This window comes from Doryrhamphus excisus, linkage group LG12, assembly GCF_037039965.1.
Source record: "Doryrhamphus excisus strain RoL-2023G ecotype Guam linkage group LG12, RoL_Dexc_Guam_v1.1, whole genome shotgun sequence".
Taxonomy (NCBI): domain Eukaryota; kingdom Metazoa; phylum Chordata; class Actinopteri; order Syngnathiformes; family Syngnathidae; genus Doryrhamphus; species Doryrhamphus excisus.
The window spans coordinates 14,829,187-14,851,975 of record NC_136368.1 but is presented as its reverse complement, the minus strand read 5'-3'; the positions used below and the strand labels follow the sequence as shown (position 1 = coordinate 14,851,975).

General features: G+C 40.2%; 1 protein-coding gene across 1 annotated transcript in view; it reads left to right on the top strand.

Annotated features, from left to right (window-relative positions):
• Positions 1–3,282: 3,282 nt before the first annotated feature.
• clybl (citrate lyase beta like) overlaps positions 3,283–22,789 on the top strand; it is a 55,921-nt gene continuing 36,414 nt past the window's right edge. Inside the window, exon 1 of the mRNA XM_058081793.2 lies at positions 3,283–3,346. Coding sequence (XP_057937776.2) covers positions 3,303–3,346 — 44 coding nt within the window. The 5' untranslated portion in view covers positions 3,283–3,302. The remainder of the gene's footprint in view (positions 3,347–22,789) is intronic.

Below are 22,789 nucleotides of genomic sequence, written 5' to 3'. Positions count from 1 at the left end.
AACTACAGATTTAAATCAGAAGCATGTAAATCCAATCAATTATACACTGATGAAATGTTGGTAAATGAAAAAAACACATTTTGCAAAAAGTCACAGTATAATGAGGAATTTAAATTAGAATTGTTTATGATTATAAATGCCATGGTGAGGCGGCAGTGTCTCATCAGCCGTGAATATTATTTTATTTTTGATGCCGACAACAGCTGCGGTTGAACATTTTAATGAAGCCTGAGAGATGTTGTCAAAAAAAAAAAGCTTCCCTTTTGACAATATTTGATATTCTTCTTCCTCACAGGGGGTCTTTGGAGGATTGCAACATTTAACCACAAATATCCCCTATGAGCTCCCATACTGGTGATCTCGTCAAAGGCCATTTTTGTGTGTTATTTTCGTCAAACACGGAAAAAAAACCCTCCCTCCTCCTTCTGTACTTGTACTGGCGCGACCCGGTGTCGGTTGCTTTCGTAGGGCTCAGGGGGTTCCTATAGGGAGACCAGAATGAAAGTTGAGCATCTTGCTGTGATCCAAAGAAAGTGTGCCAAATTCTATCACTACTGGATTAGCAACACAACGTTTGTGTTCGATCAGCGGAAGACATGGGGGGAAGGATAAAAGAGCAGTTTCCAGGGAACACAAAGATGGAATTTTTTTTACAAAAAAAAGCATTGGTCCTTCTATGTAATGATGAATGGATGGATGGTCCCCATTGTTTAAACAAGAGAAACTATGTTTGCATCTTCTAGAACGAGTTTTTTTTTTCTTAACTGGGAAAATGCAATTGAATCACACAGAAATGTTTTAAAGATTTTGAAACGTTAATACAAGTCAATTTTTGTAAGGGTATCATAGCATAATAATTCATTCTACATAATGTGCAATGTTGCCACTGGTGGCTTTGAGCAGCATAACAGACATCAAAGCAATCTTATTGTATGCGTGGAAAATGCTATGACATATCATTCATTTTCTACCGCTTATCCTTACGAAGGTGTGGAGCCTAACCCAGCTGGGGTACACTCTGGACTGGTCGCCAGCCAATCCCAGGGCACATATATGTAGACAAACAACCATTCACACTCACATTCATACCTATGGACAATTTGGAGTCGCCAATTAACCACTTATCCACCGTGCAGCCATGACATATCATATTATAACTTTTTTCTTTTGTTCTAAAAATTCAATATATGGGATTTTGGTTACTATGGTTACTAGGGTTGCTACCACATTAGGCAATCCTCGTCAGTTCCAGTCTAACACTGTATGGCTACACATATAAACGCTTGTATCTTAATGTTTGGCAAATAACGGTGCATGCCGTTGACATCAATTGATTCAATTATGTCAGCGTACATATGTTGCATAAAGACATGAAATAGTGAAAAACAAGGCGATCAAACAGCAGTGAAAGCTTGTCTTCTAGTACATCACACATAATGAAGATGAAAATAGCACTTAATATGTCTATTTACAGCTGCACGGCGACCGAGTGGTTAGTGCCAATTCCACAAGGCCATCTTTGTGTGGAGTGCATGTTCTCCCTGTGCATGCGTGGGTTTTTTCCGGGTACTCCGGTTTCCTCCCACATTCCAAAAACATGCTAGGTTAATTGGTGACTCCAAATTGTCCATAGGTATGAATGTGAGTGTGAATGGTTGTTTGTCTATATGTGCCCTGTGATTGGCTAGCCACCAGTCAAGGGTGTACTCCGCCTCTCGCCTGAAGACAGGTGGGATAGGCTCCAGCACCACCGTCACCCTCGCAAGGATAAGCGGTAGAAAATGAATGAATGTATTTTTTAAATAATTTCAAACAACTTCAGTGTTTAATAAGAAAAATGGCTGCTACTGATAGTACATTATAAGCAGCAGTATGCTCACTCCTCCAATACACCCACATGGCTGTCCTGCCAATGTTGACATTTGGAGCAAAAACCCCCGCTGACTTAATCACGGCAGATATTGCGTGTCATTTTGTGCGCCACACTCGGACCAGGCTGATGGCAGTGCTAGTAATTCACTACCGCTGTGAGGTGGGACTCCTGGGAGGGGGCGGCGGACGCGCCATTCGTAGTCTCTCTAGGTCACAAGCTTCATTCTGTCTTGGTCCCTTCCCATCCCGCTGAGAGGGGACAGGAGAGGCAGCCAATGTAAACACAAACAGCGGTGACGCAAAGAGGTCTTGATTGCAGAAAGCCACAAACAGGTCATCCGATTAACCATCATGTCACTTATTAGGATTTTATTTTTGTATGTTTCTTAAAATGCACACAATAGTTGATAAATACTTTACTTAACATTATTGCCACTATTATAAATCACCCCAACAAGCGATTAAAAAAAATGGCTAGAAGGAAATAACGGGCGACCAAACATTTTATCTGTCACAACAACCCAAACTCTGCGGACGGGACAATGGTTAGTCCAATGGTTTGAAGTCCAGAAATCGAAGAACATACTCTGAGAACTTTCTCAGGAGTTGGTGAGTGCTATTATAAACCTTGTACAGTACGTGGGAGGTGAAGTTGTTGGAATTATTTCCGCACTTTAACACCAATATATTTACTGAAAATTTAGAAGAAGTAACCCAGGACTTTTCCACCAGGGTTCATGGATGACACACACAAAGACCAGTGTTTGGCATTTGAGATCCTGAACTAAGTGGATTCAGGAAAATAAGACAAACATATAAGCATATATTTTCAAAAATAATATGCCAACAGAAAACACAAAAATACCCCCACCCAGTCTAGTGGTCTACTATTAGGTAAATATATGTATGCTTATTTTAGCAAATTTTACATCTTCTTTGCCTGAATTAGATGTACAAAAAAACTAATTGGCTAATCCAATGCTTTGATATACATTATAGTCATCGCTAATAGTTGAGTTAATCTTCACTGTAGATTAACTTAATCATATCTGAAGATTATTAACTCGTGTATCTTGGTTACTCTGGTCCTTTTGTGTGTCCATGAACCCTGGTGTCCTGCGGTACTTCCTCTTAATTTTTTGTCAATATATTGTGTTGGTCATAAAGAGCAGCAATAATTTAACTCATAAAACATAAAACAACTTCGTCCTCCATAGGAAATGTTTACTTTCTTCACGAGGAGTTGATGTTCCTTTCCTTGTAGTGAATCATCTGTTATCATAGAAGATCTTTGGTTGAACGTCTGACGCAATGAGCTGGTAGCCGCTAAGTCCCCACCCACTATCAGGGCTATGGCCAATCACACGAGATAAGAAGCTTCTGAGGCAGCCAATTATCGCCCGACAAGCTCCAACGTCATTCAAAGCAAAATGGCGGCGCGCATTAGTGGGACTGTCAAACGACTCTTTCCACAGTAAGTCTAGTTTTATGCAGCATTTATGCACTTTTACTTAGTAACTTAATTACTAATACGATGTGCGAGTATTTGAAGTTAATATTGAAGGCTGTTTTGTGCTGTTGTTATGTTTGGTCGTAGTTTGCGAGCTGTCTAGCCGAATTAGAGTGCAGTCCAAGGACCAAGCTCAATATTTGGGAAGCTTGATTGGTTTGTTTACGTCCGTTTGCACATTTATTCAAAACACTATAAACATGAATGTTGTGCTTTAAAAACGGAATATGTTTTCAGACTTTCGGCGTTAAGTAGCGGTCTTTTTTGGCGTTTTACGATGCGTGACTCACGTAGCCAGTCTCCCTTACACCTTTAAATTAAACATTTAACGAAGAAAACCCCTTAAACTATATTTGAATAGTTCCATTGGAAGTTTCTTTACAGCATACACCAAAATTAATAATTTATTACATAATTAAAACTATAAGATTACGCTTAACAATAGACTAAACACAATAAAACAACTGATTGTGCTATACCAAGCATCAGTAAATTGTTGAATGATCGATGGCTTCAATTACAACATTAAGACATATGCAAGATTGCAGATAGTAATGGAAGTACACGAGTATTCACTTGTGACCTTGTATTGACCTCATACTGACCTTGTGGTTTCTTAGCCAAAGTTTGTTTACTTAGCATCAATGTAATGTTTTTCCTGTTTCACTACCAACATTAAATGTGCACAATTTTGGGACAACCACTGCACAATAAAACAACAAGATCCTAAACATGCAATGCAGTTCCACAGTCATTTGAGTGGTGGCTCTGCTTGGTCTGGTTGTTGATTTGTTTTAGATCACAAATAATATAAAATGGTGTTGTTTTTATTATAATTTACTACATTTAATTACAGTTAATTCACTGCTTTTTAACTTAAAAAATGCAACATAGAAAAGCAAAACGTTGGCATTCTAAACTCCTTTTTACATGACAGCATCTCACTGAGTAGAATAATGCCCAAACATGATGTCAGCTTCCCCGAACATGATTAAACAAACAAGTTCAGACTAAATTAACAGTGCCTCTGTTGGTTGCAGCCAAGTACTACACTCAATTTTGCTTCAATTGCTTCAAGAAGTTAATTGTGTAATTTTTGTGTAATCCCATTAACAATCCAAGATACAGTGATGAACACAATACCTGTTGCCTTTACCAAGGTAATAAAAGTAATAGGTACATTTTACAGCCCTAACAAAGGGCCATATCTTTCTAATGGGATCCATTGTGGCGTCTGGGATATGGCGTCTGCATGGTTAGATGGCTGAAACAAGGAAGTGGAATGTGCACGCTTGTTTTTTGTGATTTTTTTTTTTTTTTTATGGACAGCCTAGAGCCAAGCTTGCCTTGCCTTGGCAGACTGCTCTTTGTCACCAACACCCCTGTGTCAAAGATGCAACAGCCTCCGGGAAGGAAGCATTGGCCGCTGCTATGAAGTCGACAAGTGATGAAAGTAGCCTAGAGCTTGTCAATTAAGGGAGCTGAGGTCTGCACCTTATAAGCTAATGGCCAGTTTCCTCCCTCTGGGGGCCTGCTAGGATTTTATAGCGGCACTTATAAACGCCCCCAAGTGTAATGCATCCCTATATAACGTTTTCAATTAAGAGACACAGTGCATGTGCTTTGGCTGGCTTGGTAGAAAGTTTCACATCAGTTGGGAGGGGACTTTTTTTCAATTGCAACAGAAAGCTGTGCCAAATTGTGTTTTAAAGGTCCTTCCTAAGTGTGCGGATTGTGACCCCTTTTCACACTGTAAAACTCAATCACTCAGTTTACACGCTCTAAATTTGTCCGATTCCCCAATGAAAATGGTCGCTTCTATTTTTACTTGTGTATGTGAAGTCCCAGTCCGAGTACCTTGATTACAAGAAATAGTTTGATTTTTTTCTGCCTCGAGGAATCGCTTGCGTCACCCGCACAGACAAAAAAGAAGGAAGTGGAGGTTTGAAGGTGCGGGAGAATGTGAAAATAAAATGTAAAAGAATACAGAAAATATGGTTAAACACCAAGTTGAACATGTTATAATTTGCATCATCTCTAATCCCTAATAGAGCGAAAGATCCGTGGCCAGGTGAACTTAACGTATCAAAAATCAGTGAGATTAAAGCTAATGTACCTTACTAATATAACGTTAGTTGTGTGGAGGGCTAACTTTCTCTTAATTATGACTACTGTTGATTATGTGGCATCTTATTACGATGGTAACATGACTTATCACAAGATTTATTTCAGCAACAGGGAGATAGAGAATGACAGCACTCATCGACGTGCCTGCTCAAGGAACAACAATTATTGCAAGTTAATGTCGCTCAAAGTCTGCTTTTGCTCCCTCAAAATTAAGGCACAGTCACCCACTCCAACAAGCCAAAAGGAGTTATATTTTTCTTATAGAGCAGACACCACTATTATGACCCGGAAAGTAGGTGTGGCCAATGTGCGGTCCAGGGGCCATCTGTGAACCATGCCTCATTTGTCATTGCATCACTGCGGAAATAAAATTTATAAAGCAGAAAAAATGGTAAGAATAGAGCAAAAGGAAACAAGGAAAAGGCTGAAATGTTGACACTAACAAGCTATAATAACACAAAGCTTTGTATTTAGAGTCAAAACTTTAAAGAGGACCTATTATGCTTGTCCCACGTTTCTGACCTATAAATGTAGTTGTTGTAGAATGTTGTATTGTTGTGTTAAACCATCCCAAGGTTTCAGGTAATGAGGTTTGCGCATTTGGAATCTTGTGTAAGTAATGGAACAAAAGCGGTTGTACGTGTAGACACAAGGAAATACACTTTGTTCCTATAGACCAGGGGTGTCAAACATCAGGCCCGTAGATGGGTTTAATCCGGCCGGTGAGACGATTTTATAAAGTATAAAAATATGCGATTTTAAATAAAATTAACTGCTGTTCTAATTACCGCCACTGGATGGTGCTGTAGTAACTGTGTTACGCAAGCAAACTGTTTGTACCAGCGCAGATCAAGTAAAGTGCAGCCAGCCACCTTGTGTTTTAGCCGCGTCATCGTAATTTTCTTTGGCATCCTCATTACTGCCACTATGCGAGTCTTCATGCCGACAGTTTTCCTGATGTCTTCCCTCTACTACGTATTTTCGCTCGATCATGCACCTTGAATTTATGAACTGTATACCGCTTAATACACCCAAAAGTACATCAACTTACATTTGTTTAGGATTTATTTGTGGTGCTAAAGATTCCATGTGAGTGGTTATGGATAGTGATATAAATACCTTCACTCTTTGTGTGTCTGGGCTTCGGCTTCCGGTAGAAAAATAAATGAGTGTTTGAATAAACACCCATGTGTTGACACCTCATTTCCTCATTGATTTGCGGTGGAAGCCGTGTGTGTGTGTGTGTGTGTGTGTGTGTGTGGTCATAATCCAATCAGGCAGGAAAACAACCAGGGGAACTGTATAACCAATTTCTTTAGCCAGGTTATCCAAACGTTTGTTTAATTTTTCAGTTTAAATGTGTTTGTCTATTGTCTTGTATTGACATTTGCGTAAGGTTATGGATGTTTATAAGCCCTCTAATTTTTTCTTCATGTACAGTGGAAACTTGAAAGTATCCAAATTCAAACAATTCAACTCCACTTGAGTTGCAGAAAACATCTGAGTTTGAACCACTGAACGCAAAATCTCGGTGTAACTCACTCAACTTCAGTTCAGAAAGCATTAACAAACCTAGGCTTTTTCTTTGGCTTTTTTTGGCCACTTATTCCTCTAAAAGCAAATATTCATGTAACCAATGTGTGACTTAAAGTACAACCGTGTTTAGCAGAAGACCTATAGGTGACATGTTGCAAGATTAGCTCGCTCACCAACTTAACTCATCACACATTTGAAGCAGTATCACACTGGAAACTCTCACAGGACTACAAGAAGTCATTAGCTATAACAGAAAAGATTACCAGCCCCTGTCGGTTGTGGGTAAAGTCGGGTTTAAATGCTCAATTGAGCAGTTTGAACCTTGCTATATTTTGTTTAGCTGCAACTCTATTGTAGATAAAATTAAACCCTTGATGCGTAAAAGAAGGAACTAGGTCAGTTTTCCTCATGCCTGCTGTTGCTGATTACTGTTTTCTGAGTAATATCCAATAGTAATATCCAAGTAACATTCAACACTACAAAATAAGTAATTAAGGATTTGTGATGATATTGGATCAGAAGTGAAAAGGTTGTGTCAGGACTCTGTATTTGTATCGGGGTCTTTATGACCCTTCTTCTAATGTTGCCATCTTTGAGGCAATGCATCAATAAATGGCTCTATTACCTGTTGTTGACCTGGTTAAAGTCCGCCTTTGAAATGTGTTACAGAGCATTAAGTTAACACATGTTGCTATGCGAAAACAAACTCTGGTGGCCAGTGTGGGGCCCAGCTGAGTAAACGTGTTGGAAGGGGGAGAGTTGGCGGAGGGAAAGAGGCCCCTACGCTACACTTGTCCCTGCGAAAGGTGGATCCATGCGGCCAACAGATGGATCTGTTACTCTGTATCCCCCAGAGGAAAAGAAAACAACCAAAGCAAGTGTCTCAGCTCCAGCACAGAAGCCTTTGATCAACAGCACATCTTCAACCTCGGAAAGAAAAAAGAGGATTTTTTTGGACCCTTGGAGTGCACATCTGTATAAACAGCCGGCGAGGAATGTGTGAACAATGCAACAAAAGAATTTCGTTCTTGGCTAATAGGTTATGTAGTTGAAGTTTGGTATGAAATGAAGAGACAGGGGATGTTCTTTGTTTTGATGGATAACACAAGATCTTTGTTTTTGGTCTTTGCAGATGTGCAAATTCAGGAAGAAGATGTTAGAATTTATTATTCCCTAACCTTTGGTGTATGTAGTTATTACGTAAAGCACACTGACACTGGTCCCTATTTGTTTGGGTGGAGAAATTAGTTGGAAATATCGTCATCGTAGTGGGCATTCATGTGTAAAAATAAGTTAACCATAGTTAATACGTTACCGTAGTAAACGACAAATCATGAAGGCTTAATGCCAAGGTTATTTACGTCAGTTACACATCATATAGTTCATTTTTTAACATTCTTAACGGTCATACAAGTGTATGAAAAAAAAACAAAAAATGAAAAACAACTTCAAACAGGGATTTTTTATTTTATTATAATCCGAATTTGATTATTTAAGTTTATTTAAATTTCTAGTGGTCGACTACATTTTCTTGATAGTTAGATCGATTGTTATACAAATGATGCGTTGCAATGGGACGTAATAATTCCTCACTCAATGTTCTGAACTCCTGTTTCCTTGCTAGTATTGAACTCAATATTGCTCAGGGTTGCAGATGCACCCTGACTTCCCATACAGCCAACTAGCCTTTAATACTCACTGAATGAAGCTTTCTGCACAATGCCAGCTTCACTATGTATTGATTTAATGCTATTTTTGTTATGTTCTTATTAGGTGCTGATAGCGACATTGTAGTCTGTTATGACGTGTTTAACTTCACTTACCTCATGAGACGTTCACTCCAAGTATGCGTAATCATTCCTAATGGCTTCCTTACGAGCCTGTTGTTATAGTTTATCCCGTGTAGTATTAATTGGGTAGCAGTCGTTTAAGTGTGTGTGGGCAGGATATTACTTCCAGGTTGTCAACCACCTTTTTCTCTAAACTATTAAATGGACACAGATTTGCTTTCAATTTGCACTTCCTAAACTCACATAGGAGTGAATTTACATCGTTTGATCAGTGTTTTTTTTTTTTGGGTTATTCAATGAAAACTCCCCCCCCGCACACACCTTGCACCCTCTTTTGCCCAGGTTCTGGTCTTCTCACGCCTCTGAAGTTGGCTCATTGCCATGGTGACAATCGGTTAGTTCCAGGGTGATGAGGTGTAATTTAGCCAGCATTTCCTGTCTGATACACAACACTCTAAAGGCTTGACTTTTTATAGCGGGCTGTTTGTTAAGCAGCTTGGGGGGTGAGGGCAGGTTGTGCATGTGTGTATGCATTGGATTTCTGGGCCAGTCAAAGCTAATTGTTGTTAAAGCATACAGTATACAGTATACAACTCTCCTAATAGAATAGACGACTGAGGGCTGCAGGTCTTGGTCTGGCCTATTGGGGTCAGTATTGACAGAGGCCGTTGTGAACATTTACAGGGGAGGCTTGGTGTATTTATACTCTGATACCAAATGGCGTTCCTTCCATTGCATGAATTTCCCAGTGCGATGTAGCAAAACAAAAACACACACACTTTTTACCTGATAACCAAATGTACATGAGTGAATGGTAATGGTTTAATCTGATTTGAACATGCATACAAATGACATTGGAATACGTATATCACATACTGTAATACAATTTGCACATGTCCACAACCGTTTCACATCAATACATTTGTTCACTTCCTGTATTCCAGATGTATTTTTTACCAATTAGTACATAGGAAAATGATAAGGTAATGTAACAAGGTGATAATATAAGTGCATTCTTGTCCCCATAAATAATTCAAATAACTGTCATAGACAACATTGTTAGAGTGATGGGTCAGTAGTGACAATGAACTCACAAGAATGAAAAGTAATGAATGTTGTAGTGGTTAGGCATAGCATTTTGTACACAGTGGTTCAAGACTCTTCCTTGTATTTTGCAAAGTCAGCTGCTGGTATTGTTTTTTGACATTGCTCATCATCTCTGCATTGCTTGAGTTCCCTGCTCATTCCCTTTCGTAATTTGATTCCACATACCGAAATGTTTTAAGTGTAGTTTTTCCCTGTCGTCATATTTTTCCTCTCCTGTAGTCATCTTCACAAGGCTGTGCACTCTGACGTACACTTCCGACACCACCTCCCACAGAAGCAAAGAGACACTATGACTGGCAAAAGGTCTCACTTCTTTCATGCTGTTGTTTTACTGAATAAATGTGTCTAGGGCCTGAAACTAATGCACAGAGTGAAACCTCTTCTTTCCTGTTTGGAGGGTTAGGTTTAGGCAGGTGATCCTGAGTGGTCCACTTCACCTTAAAGCAAGCACAAATAGTCAGGGCACTGACAGCTGTGGCACACTGAGAGCATAGTGGCACTTTACGCATCCATGGATCACATATGAGCAAAGCGTGTTGCCACCAAGGTGGCTCTCACAATGTTTTGTAGAGTGGAATCTAAAATGTAAATGTTACTTAATATTCATTAAGCTACTACTTATTATACTCATTGTTAAATGAAACAACTGCAAGATAAAGGATGGAGGGTGGAGGTCAGTCTGGATGTAGTTATTATGCTGTTGAGACTTTGAAAGGCGTGGCCAAGATAAAATATTAAAATTATTGTATTTTGAGGAACTGATGGCCAATTTAAAATTTTTTGTCTTTCCTTTTACAAATAATATGCACATTAAATGTAATCTAGCCAATAGTTACTTTTCTTATTGAGAAGTTGACATGAGTGCTTTCACAACAATCTCATATTTCCGATTGCTCTGACGACACAGAAACGTGTTCTTTTTGCTATGACAATACCTGCACCTCTCGTCATGTCACTGGCATGAGTTTGCAGACAGCCAGCCTCTTGTTAGCGCTACACTTCATTATAAACAGGTTGCAGCACTACCACACACATTCGAACAGCAGGGTCATCTTCTTAGCATCAAAGGGAGTTTTTTGTGTGTGCGTGTGTCTTGCACAAAGCCTTGTCGTCTTTGTCTCCCCATCAGTGTTCGCTAATGATGTGCTGCTACACACTCTTGTACTCCGTCCTCTCTCCCTGTCACTCATACACTCTTTTGGATCGCTCTCTTTTCCTCTCCCTTCCGCAGTATTTGTTTGGCTGCCGGGTTTTGTTTGTTTATCGTTTCCAGATGGCAGACACAGACTTCATTTGTGTGGCTTTCAAGTTTCCCAGAGAGCTTTTTTTTTTTTTTTTTTTTTTTTTACTGCTTTGGCTGAAACGCTTATCCTGTTTCCTCTCGCCAGGCTTTATGATGGGCCTTTTTTATACGTAGCAACTGGAAGAAACTGTCACTACTGCAGTGTACTGGGGAGATGGTGTCTTATTTGTTGACTTCAACAAGTTGACTCGACTTAAACTTCATGAGTCCGTCCTCAGATGAAGGAACTACATTTCTCTCCCTGTCCACTCACATTCATTACTCGGTGCTTAGCTTGTATGTGAAGAACCACCTCTGTTTACTGTTTTCCTCCCCTCTCAAGACCCTGCTGAGTCTAGTCTGGGCATCATTAAGCAACGTGACGTCACTTATTTACAGGAAGCCAGGAGGCAGACTCACCCAGTAAACGCGGGGGAGGACCAAGCGCATGTCTTTACTCATCGGATGCGGTTTTTTAAGACGGCACAGTAATCAAAGCTGCTCGGCTATATAAAAGCCACCCCTTCACCTTAAAGAGGACGTCTCTCCTGGCCTGGCACTCAATGAGTGATTACCCCGGCATTCCATCCTGCCTAATCCCATTTTTAGAAGTGATTTAACTCTGACTCGCTAAAGGAAAGTCTTCCCTGAACCCCACACTCCCCCCTCAAAAAAAAAATCACCATCATAGCAAGTGACAACCAGCCTTGAAAGCCTTGAATTTTCTCTCTTCGCCCAGTATGTGTCACTTTCCCAATTGTCATCCCACAATTGTTGGTTAGCTCCATTCTGCTCAAGGGACTCGGAGACGAAAAATAAGGGGATCCGACTCTCGCTCTTGCCGTAATCAGTGGTGTTTTTTGCCTTACAACCGCTGAGCTTCTGGCTTGGCCAGCTAATCTCATCAGGGTTTGGGCTGTGGTGCTGGGGTGAGGGAAAGGACAGCCTAGCATGACCCATATCTCTGTGCCAGGACGGCTACAACAACTCTGTCGCGACGGTCCAGTCACATCAGTTTTACTACGAGGCCCTCTGCCAGGGTGTTTACTACGGAACTGTCTGGCACAACAAGATAATGCCCCTCTACTAATGCCCACTCAGGACACTGCCACTCGCATTAAAGGAGATCTGAACTTTCTCGTTGAACATGGACTGTTTGCATTCATTTCCGGAAATTCCGAGAGTAGGTTTCCTCAGTGTTGGTAATATTTCCAATCCTTAGGGTGTGTTTGGTTTTTTTTTAATGATTCATTGCCAAAGGTGCCACATTTTACTATGCTTCACCAATTTTAACTTAAGCCTCATGTGTCCTACAATAGTGTGTTGGCTGAATCTCACCACAATGCTGTAGACCACATTGTTTAGCTTCTGAACCAATTAGATTTTATTTTTTGTTGGTGATCCGATCCAATCCCTTACCGATCCTTTCTCTTTTTTATAATTATAAGCTCCACTATGGGGCATGTCCCATGTGACCTCCCACAACATGATACAGCAGTCCGGGTAAAACGAAGGAGAACTCCCACTGTACCTACGGAGACTAATATCCCAACGTGCAAAGTGAAACTAACTTGACCACGGTTCACCACATACATGTCTGCATGATGGCGTTGCCTTTTCTTCTTGTTGTGGTTGGCGGAAGTCAAGTGGTAACCAGCTATGAGGTGTATTGCCGCACCTAGCAAGTTAGTGTGTAGCCCCGAACGTGATACGGCAACCGGATCAGACCAATCTTTTGGTGGAAGCCGATATTATCCACAGTGGATCGGACCCCGATGATGATCCTGATGATCATTAATCCATTACAGAAGGTCTAACTCAAAGAAAGTAACACAAAACACGTTTTCATGTTTTGAAATTACAGTTTTACACATATAAATAAATACAAATGATGACTGAAAGCTATAAATAAACATGTTTGCTTTTACCTTCATTGAATTGATTCTTGAGGTGAGGTTCCCCAAAACACTAGGTAGCTGCAAGCTCAACACAGACACCACCTTTGTGTCTTGCCATGAGTTATTTTGTGAATTAAATTCTCATCTCAATAACCTAAAATGAAGTTAAAAAAAAAAGTTGCAAGTACCAATATTTGATAAAGACGATGAGAACCACGATTGAATTCGGGAAACGACACAAGACTAAACAGTGGTGCCTTTGTGGATCTGGCTGCTACATTATGTTTTTGTCATCTTAATTTTTCCAATTGCCTTTCATTCATTGTGTATATGCATTCAGATTTGTTCTATGCGTGTAAAACTGTAAAAATGTGTTATGTGTTTGTAGAGCAAACAAGTGTGGGAGATGATGTTTATCATATTACTAGTCCCTGCTCACATCATTACAAAGTAATTTTTGAATAATGTGGAACTGTTGCATACCTCTCTGACAGTCAAACACAATTACATGCAGTATCTATAGCTAAGGAATTACCCAGTTCTTCACAAGGCTGCAGCTGTGGACAAAATAGAACAATACACAAGTGAAGCTGTAAAAATATAAATACACACAGCAGAAACCCCACACACATTGATAACACATTAGCAGCTGTCTGTTTGATGGTGTTATACTGACATATGTTGATAGTTGTAAGTTCAGTCTTCGGGCGAACCATTTAATTGTTTTTGATAATGGAAAAAGTCTATTTTCATGTAGGCCTCTCTATACATGCCACACAGTAATTCCATTGCAAAATTAACATATTTCCCACCATAAAAGCAATATATGCTTAACCAAAATGTCTAAACAATACAACAACATAAACAACACAAAAATGTTTTTACATGAAAATAATTTTTTAACAAATATAACACCATGAGCTATATACAATTTTCACATTTGCAGCTGAACTATGTGTGTGCATGCATTTGTATTTGCAAATTTCCCTTCAATGCGTGACTTACTTTGAGCTACACGGCAAGATGCCTTTTCACTTTCTGGTTGCAACGGAGCGTGTATTTCTATGGGAAACATTCATGCCAAACTCTTATAAAATGCCCTTCTTCCACCTTGTGGCCATTCTTTTGTCTTAAATCTGCACCATACATGATCTATTCTCACTTGTTTGTGCCTCATGTGCAAAACACATGAGGCACACGTATAACGTTTGCACATGACGTGCAAACGTAAAAGATGTATAAATACATCTTTGGGAGCAAGCGGTCAGGTTGAAAAAAACACACAAATACTTCTTTGGTAGCAAATGAGTTAAAGTGAATTTATATCCTTCCTTTATGACGACAAGTCTTCCAATGCCCCGAAACAGCAAAACAGCCCCAGACCGTCACACTAACACCACCATATTTTACTGTTGGTATGATGTTCTTTTCAGAAATGGTTACAGATGTAATGAGACTCACACCTTCCAAAAAGTTAGACTTTTTTGTCAAGTGTGTGATCGTTCACATTTCAATCTCATTCTGTCATTTTTGTTTACACATGTTGCCTGGCAGGTGGCATTTAGCTAGCTTGTTTTTGTCCCACCAGCAAGCTACAAGTGGCGTTCATCGGATATATATATATATATATATATATATATACATTATTGTGTAGTGCCACTTCACAATCTTGCTTTTTTGTTATCGTTACAATACTTTTCGCTTGATTTCAAAACACTAGTTGAATCTTGAATCGTTTACCACAAAGAGATTTCCACTAGTTATTATAAATAAAAACGGATTTCTATCTGTGATTAAATGTGATTAACACCAAGTTAACTATGGACAAAATAAGATTGTGATTACATATTCAGCCCTGGTCTTAATACACACAATAATGGCATACATTTCGATTGACACAAGCCCAATGTTTAGTTTTGGAAAGTCACTCATGCTCAATTTTTAGCAATAAAAACATTACAATTACCTTTGCAGGTATTGAAAGCCAAAGACCAAAGAAAAATAGTGGTTTTGGAAAATAGTACACAGCTTGCGTAGACTTGGATTGGCAAAATTAGCATTTGACAGATTGGAAATACAGACAAATCTTTAAAAAAATCTTATCTTAAAAAAAAAAGCAGAGGTCGTGTAGACATGTTAGGAATGGACAGACTGTCAACTGCCGAAGTGAATCAAATGTTGAAAACGGAAATTTGTTTTAATCTGGTTGAAGTAGCAATATTTAATGGGGTTCTTCATTTGCCAATTCGACACCCTTCTGCAATATTTCATGGACAATATTTAATCCTGCAACCTGAGACCACAATCAATATCTAACCTACCACGCAGTAGGCAGATGTAATACATGCCTCCTCCGAAAAACAACACAGAACTTGCTATTAAAGTTGCCATTTGCACCATGAAAACCGGACTAAGACCCAATCGTCCACCAACATATAGACCGGACCACAAACAAATTGCCATGGCTTTTTAGTCCCGTCTTCAATGAAGCGGTACATCCTTTTCGGCTTTTGTCTCCAGTTTTTTAGGCCGCAGCTGTTTGGTTCTCCGTGCTCCCCTCCTGGAAAAAAAAAAACAAAAACCTCAGGCCACGCGCCACTGCACCCCCAAACATTAAATAGGAGCATTAGACACACCTTGTTAAGGGCTGCTGGTGTTTGAGTTGTGGCTGTGGGTGTGTGTCTCATCCCATGATGAGACCAGATACATAGACAACATGCACAACTGCACACCAGACAGCGGATCCCCTCCCACAAAAAACAGATGTGTTCTTTGCTATTGTCTTGACATTCGGATTTCAGTAGTTTCTGGTCACATGTGAACATAACCCACAAAGATTACAGTTTTCATTATGTAGTGTTGCTTTAATTATGCACCTCTGGCATCACACCTCAGCAGGGTTTATCCAAACATGAAAATTAATTCACAGCTAAATGCTGCCCGATGCAGGCCCGAAAGGGGAAAGGAGAAATGAAAGGTTGGGTTTAAAAGTCTCAGAGCCTAAAGGCAATGTTCATTAATGCAGTGGTCATTTCAATGGAGGCAAAAGCCCCGCCACCCCCCCCGACTACTGAGGGGAATATCAATAGGCATAAGAAATTGACTTAAATGAAGCAGATGTAAAATATTCACTGCTTAAAAATCGTGTTATTGAGAAGGAAGGAATAAATCAGCATAATAAGGTGGAAGTGTAAACAGAAGATCCCTCACAGGAGAGTCACATTGATCAGAAAGTTCGGCCATGTTTTGGACGTTTTTTTTTTTATTTTTAAATCATGGCCATACTATAAAGTAACTTTATCATAGTCTAGCCATCTATTTTCAATGTTAATGCACATAGCCGGCTGTTCAAAAGTTCAAAGCAAAAAAGAATCAGAGATACGGCTCACACCTAAAAAAAACACTCATTAGTTGGGACACTCGTATGCCAAGTAGCACTGTATAAATTACAACATAATAATACCTGCAGTGCTCCAGTACCATCTCTCTGGCATTTGAGACTACTCTAAATACTCTGTGACAACTCAAAGTGACAGTAGAAACAAATACTGTATCTTTGGCCATGTTGAGAGAGCTATCTACCAGGGCTTTGAAGCTAAACTTGACATTAAAATATCCTTTTCTTTGTCCATTTCTGCACGATATTTGTTCACACTTGTGACTCCACATCAACTGCCACACTGCTGTATTTTCTCAGACTACTGAGTGGGCTTAGGGTCAAACAGGACGCGCACATGTTAATTGTGTGTGGAAAAAATGGTGGCATTAAAAGGAATTCCTATTAACTTGCTACTGACACATTAACTTTGACAGCCTTATTATTTACATTTCTAGATAATATTTTGATAATTTCTCAAAACATCATAGTCACTGCTGCCCTCCAGGCCAAACAGTTGGCATCACATCTTGCGTCAAATGTGTTCCCATGTCAATCAGCAGACATTTCCAACAGCACTTTTTTTTACACCCATTTCTACACCCATTCTCAGGAAATCTATTTCTATTGACTCTAAATGGAATAATTCTTGATGATTTCCTGTGCCGCACGCCTGCTGTTTTGCTATCTAAAGCCCAGCTGTGAAATTTTTTTTTGCATCAGCATTGCTTTTGGGAACATTACTGACAATAAACACCACCATCATCGTCAACTTTAGTAGCTATTGATTGGGAAAATATAAACAAATTTAAAATCCACAAAACTGATCCTCAGAGATCAATATTTCGTAATTCATACAGTGGACTTCTCAATTGTTTGCATAAGAAAGGGCTAAAACTTGACGCAGTCTTTCTCCATGATGTTGTATGTGTTTGCAATGTGTCTACTTTGTGGGCGAGCACCATTTTGCACTGTTTTGTTTTCTATTTGCCGACCAAACGCCTCAGCAATCGTTGATTGTCAGAACCTAGGCGCCGCTGCCTGAGCACCTCTATCAGTACTTTTTTTCCGGTTGTTGGTGTTAATGCGCTCACCAAGTTCATTCTGTTTAAAACTGAAATATTCCCATTATGTGCCTGTGGTATTCACCTTTAAAATCGCTTTTGTATTGTCATTGATGTTAACATACGTATGCTGTGAGCTCATGGAGCTGGCTAACTGCAGCTAGAGTAGTACCTACCATATCTAGTAGCCCCCCTCCACAAAGAGGTGAATAAGATGGGCGCTCACTCTCTCCGTTTATTCCACCTATAGAACCAATGGGCACAGATAGATACAGAGTGAACCCTCCTGTCATCCAGCCCATGTGTCACAGAGAGAAGAGCAAACACGCATGCATACAGTACAAACATATCAATACAGTAAAGTCTCGTTATATCGATATCGGTTAACGAATTACTACTTATTACGATACTATTTTCATTTCCCGGCAAATTTCTAGTCTTTTATGATATAATTAGTTCCGTTAGTACGATACCCGGTTATTATGATAATCCGGTTACTACGATGCCATTTTCATCTCCCGCCAGCCAATTTGGTCTGCTTATATCAATACAAAAGCAGCTTAAATCAATCTTTGCTTAAGGATTTCAATACCAAAAAAGAACACGGTGAACGGCTGCTTCCAGTCAACTTTATTTTTCACACTTCCACCACCAGAGCGCAGCGCACACACACCGATTCCCGCACTTCCTGGTTCACAGGTCATACTCAACCCGCCCCACATAGCTGGCCAAACACATGCCTGTATAGAATCTATACACACGAGAGAAACCACAAACGCAGTTGGTTCTTCTGTTGCAGGCATGTGTTTGGCCAGCTATGTGGGGCGGGTTGAGCATGACCTGTGAACCAGGAAGTGTGGGAATCGTGTGTGTGCTGTGCTCTGGTGGTGGAAGTGTGAAAAATAAAGTTGACTGGAAGCAGCCGTTCGCCGTGTTCTTTTTTGGTATTGAAATCCTTAAGCAAAGATTGATTTAAGCTGCTCGACATTGTTCTATACTATAGAACAATTTCGAGTGCATTATTTCCCGCTTTTAATGCAGTTCGGTGCAGGATCGGATATATGGATAGTCCGCTTATATCGGTATTTTTTCCGACTCCCGAGAATATCGATATAACAAGACTTTACTGTATATCTAGAATGTCGTAATTATTGATTTGGGTTTGTTTTGTTCAATAAGTTGATTGATCTATTATCGTCACAGGCCTGTAAGTGAATGTTATTATTGTGTTCTTGTTGTGAATATTTCTCTCTCTTCACTTTGCTGTGCATCCATGGCTGTGTTTAGTTGAGTCAGGTTCCTGGAAAGTGGTCTCGGTGTTACCTCACAGCCAAGATGGCGGCAGTTCAGAAACCTTGCTGGGGGCGTTTGATAATCACAACTTAATTGTACTTTGGCGGATTACGGCATTATGACAAATGTTTTATTATGTGAATACTTCATTTTTTAAATTTCTTTTTTCAAACATTTTTTTGGTGTCATGAGCACTTTAAAAATCTGAAATCTTACATCATTGTGCATCACATTGTTTACCATTTGTCATCCATTCTCATTCATTAAGCCCTCATGTTCTGTCATTTTCTGATAGTTATTAGTATTTTTTCTCCTTTTGTTTTACCCAGTCTTCATTTATGGGAGTCACTATCACTTTTAGCGCTAGGCTGAAAATGTGACAATGTGTTTCCATGGTCCACCCAGCAAAGGGAAGGAAGGGGCACCAGGTTAATGCCTACTCCCACCCAAACCTACATCGTATGGGTGGGAGGCCAAGGTGTAGGACCTTGTTCTCTGTCACTTTTCCACAAGCACAACAGCTATCACAGGGATCATATGCCAACAGTTTCCCCTAGTGTGTGTATATATAGCGAGTGTTTTCAGGAACATCCCCTTGCACGTGCATCTTTAAAATAGCGGAAAGTAATCGTGCTTTTTTTGCTTTCTGCACAGCGGAATTGTAGCATCACACAAAGCTTGAAAAAAACTGACAAAACCTCCTCCTGATTGTGTATAGCTTTTGCTGAAGGTGTAATATGTAGTAGATTTTGTTGATTGGATGTTGGTGGTGGTAAATGTCAGTGATGTTATTTCTATGCTATGTGTACAAAGTGTGATATTATACTATGTATGCATGTAGACAAAGGAAAGCTAAGGGTTAATTTCAACAGCATACTGCAATAATGTAGAGCTTGGTGCACTACAGAGGCTTTCAGCTTAGATTTTTTTTTATATGGGGTGCTGGGGAGTAAGGGGGTGGAATGTGGCCTATATAATACTTTCACGGTTTTGGCAGTCAGATTTTCAAGAAACTTCCTGGTGTGTCAGGATCAATCAGACCTAAGCCGGTCTTAATTAAAGGCTTGGGGCCGGGCAGAAGTCGAGGGCAAGCGGCATCCCCGTTGGTCCAAAGAATGAAGTGTCTATCATTATAACACTATAGGGAACATCAGCTTTATGAATTCAAATTCCTTTTAAAAAGTCCTCCCAGGAGGCAGTGACATACCCAAATTGACCATATCTTAGGGGGTTGACATGCATTCAGAATTAATTAAAAAATATCTCTCGAGTCATTTAGACTTTGAATTCCATAGGAAAGTTCTTTTGTATGAGCAGACTCAGATGGCCCTAAATGATCATTTGTCATATTTATTAATTTGTTTTGCTTCTTTAGTTTATATTTAAGTTATTTGTGTCATAGCTATTTTTATAAGTAAAAACACTACACTTTTTAGTCTTCACGTAAATTGGATTGTCATTTCAACTCAGTTGTCATTTCCCCGTATGACCACTTGGGGGCACAGGCAACTTACAAGGAAGCTACAGAACCAGTGGGGGTGTCAGTAGTGCTAGTTGTTTTTGTGATAGTGGCCCTTTTAATTAAACGGACCATGATCCAAAAATCTCCATCATAGCCCGCAAGAGATGAAATAAGACCAACAAAAAAAAAAAAGACACAGATGTCCGCCCTTGCCCCTTCATATCCTCTGGTTATATTGTAGTTCCAAATCTGATGCAAAGTTGTTGTTTTTTTTGGTTCCCGAATGGATCTTTAGAGCAACACCCATCTGTCTGACTTTTGAGTTGGAGGTGGGGTGGAGGGTGTTTTGTGTGCGTTAGTTTGTTTGGTTGGATCGGGTAGGACATAGTGCATATCACATCGCAGGCCAAATATCCTGACAGTCTGATCTATCATCCGACCTTCTGTCTGTTAGAACTGCATCCAATAGTTCATCACTACAGCTGAGACCAGCCAAACAAATTTTTCCAGATCATTCTTTGCACCACAACAAACTTTGTTTCATTCCACACCTTGGCCTTTTCAAATTCAGTCTTTAATCGGTACTATACCTGAGAGTAGATCAAACAGGTTTCCCTTTACCCTTTTTTGTCTTAAGTCTTCTTGGTCTGAATAATCTAAATTAGCTGTCCCATGAGTCTTTTATGTTCAGAGGCACCAGCTTGTTCTGTGGACAAGGTATAAGGGTACATTTACGACTCAGTAAAATGCATTAGCATTTTTGCGATGTTTCATATAGAAAGTTGTCAAAACAATCACTGTTTAAAAATCCCAAATCAACCTTCCACAATCATCCTCCTGAAATTAAAATGATGATTTGTCATATTTTTCGCTATACTGTCTTGTAGGTATTTGGTAAAAGTACAACATCACAATTAAAACAATTAAATGACCAACACCAAGCAACCAAATAAAAACATGAAAATTGTCAAAAAAAACATTTTATGAGTTTCGGTCTGAAACAGAGTTCTTAAATGAGTGTGTTTTTTAAAGATTTGCCACTTTGTTTAAATGTGAGTCTTCTTCTGCACTTAGGCCTCACTCTTGCTCCCTGCAGAGCAGAGTAGGTAGTATGGTAGACTGGTAGACTGAATGGTTTGGAGACACTGGACATTGAATCGACTCTGATGATGTAGGAAAACATTGGATGTTTTGCTTTCTTTCTAAGGATCTTATCAATTTAGGAGACCCTTTTTGCTTAAATGAAAAGACCCATCAGTCCCATTTGTCTTTCGCCACCATTGCAAATCATCTCAGTCGTATTACTGGCAGAGAAAGGACTCCAGCTTCTCCCCTCTGCCTTTTTTTCTATCCATACTCCGTAATCTTGACCCTGAGACAGTGTGTAGTTCCCCCTTCCTCTTCTTCTTCTTGGTTTAGCACCTTCGAGACAGCTTATGTTGATGGGCGTCTCGATTAATCGCACCCTGATCATACCGATGCTACTGAGCACCCCTTGCCTGCCATGCTGATCTCTCTGTTTGTTTAGAAATGTATCATATTTAGTTTGTCAATTTTATCCAAATAATTAAGTGAGAAATGCACCTTTCTGCTAGTTTTAGACACAATTCAGAGCCTGACCTTGAAAGATCAAGTCAATTTATCCTGAACCCAATGTGAGATGTTGACCACATTGTAGCCCCCTCTGTGGGGTATATGCAGTATGTTCCTGCCTTGTCAATTAGCTTTCCTGACTTGTGGCATCACTTCCAGTCCCAAAATGAGCTGTGCGGCTTTGTTTGTCCTGCTTGGGATTTAAAGGCAGTACCGGTATAAAAGGGAGGGTCAAGTAGTCATCTACCCTGAGCAAACAAGGACATGGTGACAGCCAACGTTCCACGAGAACCAGGCCGTCCTTCCTGCCAACAAGTCCACCCCGCCTCTACACGACCAGAGTGAACACTCCACCACCCCCCTGCCCCCAACCTCCCTGGCCCAGGGGCTGTGAACCTGCAAAGGCAGCATAATGAAGCCATATAAGCCTGTTATTTGCGGCTTTATGGCTTGTTTTATGAAGGTGAGCGGACAAGCAGCTCCCAGAATGGTTCCTGTCACTTTACAGACAGCATTACCAAGAGAAAAGGAGAGTCGGGGAGGGAGCACGGGGATTGGCAGAGAAAAAGGGTCCGCGGACCCTTTATGTTAGCCCTGCCGTGGCTTTGATGGGAAGCGGCCTGGCTGCAGGCTATCACTGCTACATTTTACGTCTTGCCCTCTTGTGTGTGTTTGTGTGTGTATGTGGGGTGGGGGGGTGGGGGGGGGCGTTGACGTTTGACCTATGTACTTATTCCCACCTCCTCTTCACTAATCAATTACCACATCGACCCATTAATCAGACAGCGGAGCAGCCAGTGAAAGGGCCCATGGGTATGTGTGGAGAATTGTGGGATAGGCCTCGGGCTATCGCGGAGGAGGGTCCTTCACCTGTGGATG